Genomic DNA, 12,717 nt, shown 5'->3' with positions numbered 1-12,717 from the left:
TTTCTGTCCTGATAATTATCCTCTCCTTGCCGCAATGAACTTCTTGTTACAGCTCTTTAACAGAAGCATTGAAACCGAGATGAAATAATCGTAATTCTCTAAATGATATTCTATATCAGAATACGAAGATTCCCTTCTTCTGTCTGTGTGTCCTACCTTTAACCTTTTCTTATCCTTGACAAGATTCCAGAAACTTAAAATATTCTCCTTCACTCATTCTGAAGGTGGACAGTGTGTGTCAGGATGAACATTTCATGACCACCAATTTCAACTTTTGAAATGTCTAACTCCTGGCTTATCAATGACTAAATATCTCACATTCATTTCCTTACATTGAAAGCCTATGTTTGTCGTCACCTTTTCATCACTTCTTGATTTACCTCAACTCTCTTTGTCTTGCTTGCGTGCTGACCTCTGGCCTTTGACCCTTGGTTCCTCAACATCATGAAAACCATGAAAGGCAGCTCTGAAGATTGCATGGGGGCAAATTCATTATCCAATATTCCAATGAAAGTGGTTGGTAAAAACATTAAAACTGCACATCAATGAGAAATTTGTAGGAAATATCTACGAACTTAACAGTTTTATATATGTTAAAGTTTTAATGGAACTATTCTGAGTGGATTTTGAGAATTGGCTTCTTTCATAACAACAATCTTATTTTGGTGGTTGGGAGTAAGAGGGATTTAAGCATTCAGATCCCAAATAGTGACATCCTTAAGACTTCATTTAGCAAGCTAAAATCCTGAGGAAGGCTCTCCTGAATTCAGTGTTGAAAGTCGTGTATATGATGGGATTTACTGCGCTGTTGACATATCCAAGCCAGGTAGTAGCACTGTAAAGTTCTGTTGATACGTGGCATTGCTTGCAGTGGATTTTCAATATGTGTGTGATAAAAAATGGCAACCAGCATATCAGGAATATACCTGTGAAAAGGAAAGATAACAAAGTAATATTACAAACACCTCTACAAAACCTTGCTTCGATATCTTGCTCAATTCAATTTGGTCAGGTGCACAACTAAACCCTTTTTAACTTCACCCCAAAGTGTTCCAGCTATTCTGTTGGTCATACAAAACTGTATTTCATGCCATGCTTGTAACTGTAAAGAACGCCAACTTTAAGCATAAACCTCAAATACATGAACGTTTCCACCTGCCACTGCTGTGGACTGCTTGAGTGAGATTACTGGGACCTCTCCTCTTTGTAGTCTACATAAATGACTTGGAAGAGAGCGTAGGTGGTGTGATCAGCAAGTTTGCTGATGACACCAAGATGGCAGGGTTGGCGGGTACCGAAGTGGATTGTCAGGTGATACAACAGGATATAGATAGGTTGGTGCATTGGGCAGATAGGTGGCAGATGAAATTTAATCCTGACAAATGCGAGGTGATGCATTTTGGAAGGAATAATGTAGAGAGGAGCTATGTGATTAAAGGTAGACAAATTATGAGTATAGAAACACAGAGGGACCTGGGAGTGCAGGTTCACAAATCCATGAAGGTTGTGACACAAGTGGAGAATGTTGTCAGGAAGGCTTATGGAATGCTAGCCTTTATAGGAAGAGGTATAGAGTTTAAAAGCTGCCGTCTAATGCTTCAGTTGTATAGAACGTTGGTTAGACTGCATTTGGAGTACTGCGTCCAGTTCTGGTCACCTTACTACCGGAAGGACGTGGAGGCTCTGGAAAGGGTGCAGAGGAGGTTTACCAGGATGTTGCCTGGCATGGAGGGGTTGGGTTACGAGGAAAGGTTGGAGAAACTGGGACTGTTCTCTTTGGAAAGACGGAGATTGAGGGGTGACATGATAGAGGTATATAAGATACTGAAGGGAATAGACAGGGTCAATAGTGAGAGACTGCTCCCTAGATTGGTTACAAATACAAGAGGACATGATTTAAGGGTGAGGGGGGAGAGGTATAATTTGGATATGAGAGGAAGGTTCTTTATGCAGAGAGTAGTGGGGGTATGGAACGCGCTGCCGAGTAGGGTGGTGGAGGCGGGAACGTTGGACTCGTTTAAGGTTCAGTTAGATAGGCACATGAGTGAAACGAGGATGGAGGGTTATGGTAGGGGTTATTGAATAAGGGTTAGAACCTCGGGAGACACCGGAAAGGCAGGCTTGTGATTAACATTTTTGTCTTTTCACTCCGCAGGTGGAGGTCCACCTCGTTGTCAAACGAGGGGCATGCACACGGTGGGTTGTGCGTGGGCTGCTCCTGGAAGTTCCGGGAGTGGCCTAGTACTTCGTGTCGGTGTGTGTGCTTGATCCTGGACCGGTAGACGGGCGCCGCAACAGCTCGGTGACTAGCACTGCTGGCTGTGCAGATACATGGATTTGGGCCTGTGTCTGTGGGAGTTTGTGCATTCTCCCTGTGGTTGCGTGGGTTTCCTCCGGGCGCTCCGGTTTCCTCCCACACCCCAAAGATGTGCTCTTAGGCTGATTGGTTTTACCAAATTGACACTATTCTCCCCTGAATCTGGCTAAGTCAGGGGTTCTATTTGTAGATATGCAGGGGAGAATAGGTGTAGGGTGATGCGGCGGCACGGGCTTGTTGGGCCGAAGGGCCTGTTTCCCGTGCTGGGTTGTTCTTTGTTCTTTGTTCTTTATTATTGCAGTGACAATCAAGAGCTCCAGTTGTATTATGATAGATACAGGTGGATGAGGTTTTATCTCTCAGCTTGGCTGGCTGCCTTTGTCTACCAGTACGGGGGAGGGGCCTGGTCAAGACAATGAGCCAGGCCTTAATATGTGCCGCTGGTGAGCTGTGCACCTGAATGGTCCGATGTCAGGAGTACCTAGCTGATTCTGGCTGGCACAATTCCCATCCAGCAAAAAGATAGTGGGTGCTGGGGCTTCCGGGGAAGACGGTAAGAAAATAGGCAGCTAGTGGGGAGCTCCTCCATTGCCCTGATTGCACAGCTGGGCTGAGTTAAAATTAGCTGAAGATCATTACAATGTTGACCCAACTACAGTTTTATAATTAACACCTTCACTCAGTGAGATTTTTCTTGCCAGCTAAACAAAAGCATCCCATTTATAAATCCGTCAACATTTAGAGTCTCACAGTGACTTTCAAAAGAAACTATCAGAAATAATTACCATTATTATTGGGAGCTCAATCTGTCCAATTACTGTGGAGCAACAAATGAAATGCTGATCAATGTAAACAAAACATTGCAGTCCAAGTCAGGGAAGTAGTCATACTGGAACTGCATGGTGCTCTGGGCAGATCACACCTTCAGACCCACAGAAGACATTGAAAGACAATAAGCAGTTCTGAGAATCAAACACGTCTGGTCCTTAGTGGAATCATGAAGAAAGTGTGAACAGAAAACTTGAACCTTTCACTTCTGAAAATGGCATGATGAAGTATAAGGTGGTAAATGGTAATAAGTTCCAGAACCCTTCTTCAAACTAAAGTCGATTTAATAAAAAGTATATTTTGAGCCAATAGCTGGAAGTTTTTCATACAAAAGCTGACTCATTCTGTTACATTCCAATAACTGCTTGTTTTTCAGTGGTAGAATTCCTACATTGCAGAAGGAGGCCATTTGGCCCATCGAGTCTGCACCAACGAGGGGCATGCACACGGCGGGTCGTGCGTGGGCTGCTCTTGGAAGTTCCGGGAGTGGCCTAGTACTTCATGTCGGTGTGTGTGCTTGATCCTGGACCGGTAGATGGGCGCCGCAACAGCTCAGTGACTAGCACTGCTAGCTGTGCAGAACATGGATTTGGGTCTGTGTCTGTGGGAGTTTGCGCATTCTCCCTGTGGTTGCGTGGGTTTCCTCCGGGCGCTCCGGTTTCCTCCCACACCCCAAAGATGTGTTCTTAGGCTAATCGGTTTTTACCAAATTGACACTATTTCTTCCCTGAATCTGACTGAGTAGGGTTCCATTCGTAGACATGCAGGGTAGAATAGGTGTAGGGTGATGCGGCGGCACGGGCTCGTTGGGCCGAAGGGCCTGTTTCCCGTGCTGGGTTGTTCTTTGTTCTTTGTTCTTTGTTTAACCACAATCCCACTCAGGCCCTATTCCCATAACCCTTCATATTTACCCTCCGAAGTTGCTGTGAAGCTCTAAATGTTGACGGATTTATAAATGGGATGTTTTTAATTAGCTGGCAAGAAAAATCCCACTGAGTGAAGGTGTTAATTATAAAACTGTAGTTGGGTCAACATTGTAATAATCTTCAGCTAATTTTAACTCAGCCCAGCTGTGCAATCAGGGCAATGGAGGAGCTCCCCCCTATCTGCCTATTTTCTTACCGTCTTCCCTGGAGGCCCCAGCACCAACTATCTATACTAGGGTTAATTTAACATGGCCAATCAACCTAGCCCGCACATTTTTGGACTATGGGAAGAAACTGGAGTACCAGGAGGAAACCCAGACAAGGGGAGAATGTGCAAACTCACACAGACAGTCACCCACGGCCAGACTTGAACCCGAGTCCCTAATATTGTGAGGCAGCAGTGCTAACTACTGTCCTGCCATGCGACCCTAAACAAATTACTTTATTTCCAGGTCTTCCAGAATGTTCCAAACGTTATAAGAGAGATGTAAGTGATATAATGTATATCCCAATGACAGTGCCCATCTACTGTTCAGTTAATAAAATGCCGGTGCCATACAGGTTAAAAAGATGGACTGGACTTCTGCACAGAGCATTGAATCATAATGTTATATAGCATGGAAACAGGTTCTTTGGCCCAACTCATTCATGCTGACCAGGTTTCTTGAACTGAACTAGTCCCATTTGCCTGCATTTGGTCATCTCCCTCTAAACCTTTCCTATCCATGTACCTGTCCAAATGTCTTTTAAGTGTTGTAATTGTCCCCGCCTCTACCACCTGCTCTGGCTGCTCAATTGAACAGTGCAGGCAAACACTTAATGGGTGGCATGGTAGCACAGTGGTTAACACTGCTGCCTCACAGCACCAAGGACCTGGGTTCAATTCCCAGCTTGGATCACTGTCTGTATGGAGTTGTACATTCTCCCGGTGTCTGCGTGGGTTTCCTCTGGGTTCTCCAGTTTCCTCCCATAGTCCAAAGATGTGTGAGTTAGTTGATTGGCCATGCTAAATTGCCCCTTAATGTCCTGGAATGCATAGATTGGAGGGATTAGTGCAGTAAATATGTGGGGTTATGGGGATAGGGCCTGGGTAAAATAGTTGTCAGTGCCGACTTGATGGGCTGAATGGCCTCCTTCTACGCTGTAGCGGTTCTATGATTCTGTGAAATTAAATAACAAAACAACCCTGTAATGAGGAACTGATGAATAATTCTGGAAGGAATAGCTAACATGGTCAGAATAATTTTATTTTACTTGCACTATTTTTGGTTACCTCAAGAATAAATAAAAGATTCCTGTGAGGGTTTTCCTAATAACAGCTTCACTCAGTGTATGTTATTAACTCACATAATTGTTTCAGCAAAATGGAGCTGAGCCCATTCTAACGTTCCTAAAATTACAAGTCATTTTCTCTTGGTGTTGTTCATGAACAATTTTTTTTAAATGAATAATCAAATGCATACATAAATCAATACATCTGTGCTTCTGAGTTACATTAATCCCACAAATAAATCTTTGTCATCCTTTATCAATAAATCTGTCACGGAGACTTCCTGCCATTTGTTCTGCATCAAAATTAGAAATACAAATTTCCAAACTAAAGGATGGAATTTTACCAGCTTGCATGGACCATCGATGGGCAGAGCAAGCTGGTAATATCGCGCAAGAGCCACGTATCAGGATTGTGCCCAATTTCTCGGCTCTCATGATTTTGCAAGAGCCAGATTTCCAGCAAGTTCAGCCTCTTGCTGGAAATAGGCTGAATAATTTATTCAAATTATATTTAAATTTGAATTTACACTTATTTAGTGAGCTCAATTGTCCGGGCTCGCTTGCCTACATAGCCTCGTCGGGAGAGGTTCTTTCTGATGAGAAAAACACGTGTTTGCCTCGCCAGTGGAACTGGAGGTGATTGAGGCCCCCTGGGGAGGCCGATTGCAAGCGGGAGTACCTGGCACCTTGGAATTGCCAGCTTGGCACCTGGGCACTGCCCAGTGGGCAGTTTGGCACTGCCCAGTGGATAGTGCCGGGGATGACACCTAAGTATTTGCCTGCTCTGTTCGATTGAGCAGCCAGAGCAGGTGGTAGAGGCGGGGACAATTACAACACTTAAAAGACATTTGGACAGGTACATGGATAGGAAAGGTTTAGAGGCAAATGGGACTTGTTCAGTTCAAGAAACCTGCCGTTCTGCCTGTAATCGGACGGGTGGGGAAGTAAAGGTTGGGGGAGGGGTCCTTGTGCACTCTGTGTGTGATTGGATCAGGGAGGGATCCAACCCATTCTGCAAGAGAATCGGACTGGGGGGGACACATTCAGTCTGGATGGGGGTGGGGGGTGGTAGATGACCATGCATTTTGGGGCTTGTGATAGGCTGTGCGCCCCAGGATTTGCGGGTGTGGGATGGATGGAGGGGAACTGGTTGAGGCTGGCTCCAGCAGCAGAAGCCTGACCGCTCTCTCTATGTCAGACCCCTGCTGCTGAAATTGCGCATGCGTAGCATCAGAGGTTTGCACAGTGCAATAGTCCCCTCTACAGACTGGTTGGCGACTAAAATCCAGCCCTCCTTCCTGCAGCAGCTAGAAACAGTCTACACCTTTTTTTAATGACTATTTAGTCATTATTTAGTCACGTAAGATTGAGCGTGAAAACTCACCCAAAAAATGGATCAGGAACTCTCCCATTTTCACACTAGCTGGACACTTAGAATCATTCTCATAAAATTCCACCCAAATCTTATTGAATTATGTGTGAATATTGGAACTATACGTAATATAAATAGAGCTATTACTATCAATGCGAAGTGGTCTCACATCTCTTATTTTAATGCACCCTGGAATCCGATAACAAAACCAACTTCCAAGAACATTGATATTTTCCTTTTGAAGCACGCCATACTGATATAATTGTGGCAATGTAACTATATCCTTTTGTTCAGTCTCACTCAGGCTCACTGCTCTCAATCTTCAGTGAGATCCTGCAGCAGGACCAGAAGCTCAGAGTTTGAGCCGAATGTCAGGACCTGTTGGCCTCAGAAGGAGTGTTCAATGAGTTAATAATCAGCTTGGGAATTCTTTCATCACTTCCCCCACTATTCCCCAAAGGGTCTTCACACAGTGTGGGTGTGAAGATATATTTGAAAAAAAAGTGAGAACCCAGGCTTCAGTCTCCATCTTGATGGCTTATTTGGTGAAGGCAAGTTCTGAGTTAAACAAGTACTAAATACTGATCCCTGCATGGAAAGAAGAAGTGTACTACAATTGGCCTCATCATCCTCAAGCTTCTGTGAATAAAATCATCTAAGGTTTCCATTCTTGTTTGTTATCCAGTGGATCCTGTGGGAAATTACATGGAATTCTGTAGAACAGCTTGCGAACAATTATTGTCTCAGTTGAAGCGTGAAATATGGATGCTTGGATAGAATGGAACATTTGTGGATACACACCATAGGTGGTGTTAGTGCCTTCAGGAGTTAGGCTGCCAACTCTAGCTGGACATATTCATACAGACTTTATCACATCTTCCTGACTCCAATCACCCTGTCAAACAGCCTTTTTTTTTGTCTATTCCTAACATTTAAACAATCAATAACGAAATATTCGAAAGAAGTGGAATACAAAAACTCCTAGATTTTTCCCCTGGGCGGCTTGGAGCATAGACCGGGAGATTAATTGTGAATTCCTGGAGACTTTGTGACAACTATGAAAGGTTGCCAACTCTATTCAAAAGAGGGAGCGAGTGAGGTCCAGTCTGGAGTTTAGATCTAGGATACAGAATACAAGCTCTAAAGGGTTTTCAAATTATTATGTCGTCACATATTTAAAATTTATATAACTTTCTAAGATGGGAAGCAAATGACTTGATACTTACCCAGAACAATGACCAACATCCGAGTTGCTTTCCTTTCTCTCATTTGCAGGTTGCTGCGTTTTAACACGGGTCTTAGGGAAGTTGTGGTTTTGCCGCTGGAGAGTTTTTTCACTTCAGAAGCATGTTTTGTTGTACAGATGCTCCTTCTCTCTGACTCTTCAATCCCATTGTCCGTTTTAGCAAATGTCGCATGGTTCATACTGCAGTAATTTGCTATTTCAACTGGTGCCAGCAGTTTGTTACTTGGAGAAAGTTCTTTCTGTTTGTTAAACTTCAAACAAGTGAACGAATATAAGCTTCTGGGAAAATTTTCTACCTTTTCCTAATCATAAGAACTCAATGTTAGAAAATATATATAATAACAATAATTCAAAATATTTGTCAACTAACAGTAAAACATTATAACTGCTGGAAAAAGTCAACAGGTAATCTGTGGAAATAAATATGTAATTTGTAAATTATAAATTTATGTTTATAAATGAAAATTATAAATTATAAATCTGTAAAAATAGCAAAAGGTTCTCAATGTATATGTACAACATTCATTGAAGGTGGCAGGGCATATTGATAGAGTGATTAATAAAGCATATAGTAGCCTAGGTTTTATTAATAGAGACATTGAGTACAAGGGTAGGAGGTCATGCTGAACTTGTATAAGACACTAGTTGGGCTTCAGTTGGAGTATTGCACCCAGTTCTGGGTGTCATACTTGAGGAAGTGTGTGAAAAAATTGGAGAGAGTACAGAGGAGATTTACAAGAATGATTCCAGGGATAAATAACTATAGCTATAAGGATAGTTTTCCTTGGAGAAAAGAAGCTGGGAGACTGAGAAGAGACTTTAAGAGATATTCTAGATCCTGAGAGATATGTTTACTGTACATCAGAGTACATCAAAACCAAGGGGGATGTAAGGAAAAAGTTTTTCACCCAGACAGTGGTTGGAGTCCAAAACAAACTTCCTGAGAGGATGGTGGTGGCAGGTTCAATCAAAATATTCATAGAGGAATTGAAATGCTATTTGAAAGTATGTGCAAAATCATGGTGATAAGGCAGGGGTGTGGGATTAGGTAGAATGCTCTTTCAGAAAGCTCGTGCAGTCTTGATGGGCTGAATGGCCTCCTTCTGCGCCACAAAGGTTTTGTCATTCTAAAATGAGTAATTGATTTTTCAGGTGAAGCATTTGACCAAAAAGGCTTGACTGCATTAAAGTGCTTGGCAGCTAATTAATTACTTCTAAAGTGTACTGACTGTTGTAATGCAGGAGACACGGCAGCCAATTTGCAACCTCTTATAATCAGCAATGTACTAATGACCGGATAATCCGCTTTTATGAAGTTGGCTGAGGGATAAATATTGGCCAGGACACTAGGGATAATTTGCCTGATCTCCACCAAAATAGTTTCACGAGATAATTTACATGGACTTCAGAAAGCAAGTGTGTTATTTGTTATGGGTGATGCTGTTGCTTCAATATTTTTCAACTGAAGTATTAACTTGCCTGTATTCTTACATACGCTGCCTGATCTACAGAGTGTTTCAAAGTCTGTTCTGTTTTCTGGTTCAGGAACTTTGTTCAGTTCTCATTCCCAGTGATGTATGTGGACTCAGTACAAAAGCAACAACAGCCTTGACTTGACAACACTTCCTCTCTGAACATTGTACAGTAAAAATAAAAGTGTCATACTGTGCTTAAGGTGGGTGGCATTGACAAATTGCTAAGGCTTTGAGAAAAAAAAAACCTGTTTGAGAATGAACCCAGTGATCTAAAAACTAAGTATAGAAAGTTTGTAGAGTCAAATACAATGATATTATTGTTTCCAATGGTGATTTTATAACCTTTTCAATGGTTAAGCACTGCAACATGTCGAACAAGACCATTTACAGGGGTGTCAATTCCCCTCTGAGAATTTGGACCAATATAACTTTTATGTAACTTTGGGCATGGTGCAAAGAGAAAGATCAACTTGTGTGAAGCTAGTGATTCAGAAGTTGTATTGCAAGGATGTGTACAACATTCTATAGCCTTTACAAAATGAGTTGAATCTTTTAGTTGTTGGTTTTCACTTGAACTTTACAGATTTACAATGTTCCAGATACTTTGGATTAACCATTATTATGGAGCTAAGGTTACAAGAGGTAATTTCCTGGAGACTTCCCTTCAATAGAATATCTTGAAAAGACTTCTATTTGCCATGAATTCTGTGAGTCTGAATCATTGCTGGAAACCCCACATGGGATCATCTCAAATGTCAACTGAAAATCCAACTGGATTATAGCCTTCCTCAGTGAACCCAGTTGACCTTTATATATTCGTTAGCTGCATTTTCTTGCTTCCCAAGTTATACTGGTTCTCTCCTGCTCTTTCTCCCGGCCTGTCTCTCTCTCCCTCACAGTTCCTGGATTTTGGCAGTTGGCATCTTGTGTAATTCATAATTTTCTATTCCAAACTTACAACTGACTGTTCAAGCATATCATTTACATCACTTGCCTATTTCTCTACGGTCGCATCAATCTGACTTTATTAGTAGCTAAAAGGTTTTGGGTTTAAATTCTGGTTTGGGATGTGAGTACAGAAATGAGGATCATACTCCCACGTACTATGTAATAGCACTGCATTGTTAGAGGCCACATTCTTCAATGAAAATTTTTTCATTAAAAGACTATCTATATCTTCTTATGTAAGTGGTGGATATTATGATTCCCTGAAATCATAAACACATAAATAATTTTTGAGTTATTATGAGTTTCCAAAGATTTGAGGGTTGATCTGGTTTCTTGGGAAATATTTCTTCCTTAACTCACAACAAAAGAAGTGATTATTGAAAAAAAACTGAAAAGAAGTGGTCATTGCAGTTCAGGGTGAATTTAGGAGTCATTTCTGAAATGTATTAAGTCTTTAAGTCCATGAACAAATTTTTTTTTAGACAGTAGTAATCTCAAAAGCTTTATTTTGCAAATTGTCCGCACTCTGCTAATTCACTAATCTTCAGTCTCATCACTTCATTCTTGCATAAATCAAGGACTCAGCCACTTTCTGGTCCAACTAATTTTTAGCATGTGTCTACAGCATCATCACATAAATGTCTTGTTTTTATGACACTTCAAAAGTCCAACTTATACGCTCATAAAATGTGTTGGCTAGCCACAGGGAAGTTATTATTCAATTATTATCACTAGCTTAATTTTATGGTCGGAAAGAAACTATTATTAAATATCTTTTTGCAGTTAATATCCTTTGCGCAATTTGTTTCTTAGCCTTCCGGTGTTATTAGATTACCTGCGTAAATAATTTTGAAGCTGTTTGATCTATTTATGTATTGTTTATCTGTGATCACAACTCATTCTTCACACTCAGTATTGATCTGCCTTTTTGAATTTTCCATCTTAAGTAACCATTGTAATATTTCTGTATATCTGCAGTCAAAGCCAGTCTATCCATAGACGTATTACCAATTACTTTGAGCTTAATTTACATTGCTGATTACTGTTCTCACACCCTCTCTCGTCTTTACAAGAACACAGAAGGCAATCTGTAGAATGCACACTTAGATCTTCATTATCAATGTCACATTAACAAGCTATAATTTTAACCTTTATGCCCCTTAGCTATAAAGGGGGCTTTCATTGCTGCAATGGTTGCTGGAGACTAACGTCATCTAAATGGTTAAAAACTATAGATAACCCTGCCAAAATGATAGTATATTAACTCAAATTTCTTGGGTTAGTATATTTGCATAATTACCTATAGATCCAGGTGAAATTTAGGCAAGTGTAGAAAGCATACTATTGATGTGACCATTAATATATTTGTCAGTAAACTTTAAAAGGACGGTGGCAATTAAAGGGAATATCTCAATTGGTTGATAAGCAATTGGAAAAGACTTCTGAAAAGTTTAAAAAGTAGTTTAGCCCATTATCTTGCATGAAGGAGGCAGTAGTTTGAAAAGTAAGAGACTAATATCAAAGGAAAAAAAGGCCTATGTGTAAGTGATTGTCTAATCCAGACCAGATGCCCCTATTTGATGGCTGTTAATGTTGAGTGGTGTTTACCATTTCATTGCAGCATTTCCATAAATTCAATTCCGGCTGCCTACGTGGAGATGGAGGAGGCTTGCAGCCACAGCTCGTTGATACGGTCATTCTGGGTGCTAGCCCTATGGTATATGGCAGCAATAGAATCCTTACAGTGGATGTTACAGCAGTACATTGCTGCTGATCCAAATCCAGTGAGGACAATCACCCTTAGCCATTGCCAATTAGTTGCAAAGATATGTCTCGGTTTGACATTCCTTACAGTGCAGCTTCTTCAGCTGGGGTTTGAGAAACAACCCCAGTGGAGTTCTATGTCCCTCCATAATCATTGACAAAATGTTGAGTGCCCATGTTATGCCTCAGATGTTAAAGAATGCAAAGAATAAAATCCGCATTTAAATTACAAGCTCTTTTCATCTGAATTACCTGGGTCTGCATTGCACTCTCTGGAGCCATGGTAACGCTGTTTTGCCTAGAAGTGATGCGTTTCCTTCTCTTTTTAAGTACGACGTAAATACGTACATAAACCAACAATGTAACAAAAAAAGGCAAGTAGAAGGACACGATGGATGAATATACAACAAAATCTGGATTGGATATAGAACACAATCTGGGGTCATCTGCAAATTGAATATTGGTAGAAAATCAGAGGTTTCATTAATTCATGAAATATGTTATTTTCTAATCTAGCATGGTCGCATCTGTTAAAGTTACTGACAAACAACTCCCAACAATGCAATTAG

The 12,717-nt window shown here is 41.2% G+C and overlaps 1 protein-coding gene across 1 annotated transcript in view; it reads right to left on the bottom strand.

Annotated features, from left to right (window-relative positions):
* Positions 1–729: 729 nt before the first annotated feature.
* The window catches only part of drd3 (dopamine receptor D3), a gene marked incomplete at its 5' end in the record, with an annotated part of 38,554 nt that continues 26,566 nt past the window's right edge, over positions 730–12,717 (bottom strand). The window contains 3 exons of the mRNA XM_080203180.1: positions 730–926; positions 7,942–8,263; positions 12,401–12,594. Coding sequence (XP_080059306.1) covers positions 730–926; positions 7,942–8,263; positions 12,401–12,594 — 713 coding nt within the window. The remainder of the gene's footprint in view (positions 927–7,941; positions 8,264–12,400; positions 12,595–12,717) is intronic.

The sequence above is a fragment of the Carcharhinus amblyrhynchos genome, chromosome 15, assembly GCF_965287045.1.
Source record: "Carcharhinus amblyrhynchos chromosome 15, sCarAmb.v2.hapA, whole genome shotgun sequence".
NCBI lineage: Eukaryota > Metazoa > Chordata > Chondrichthyes > Carcharhiniformes > Carcharhinidae > Carcharhinus > Carcharhinus amblyrhynchos.
Note: the sequence above shows the minus strand (reverse complement) of the source record. Positions and strands in the feature narration are given on the sequence as shown.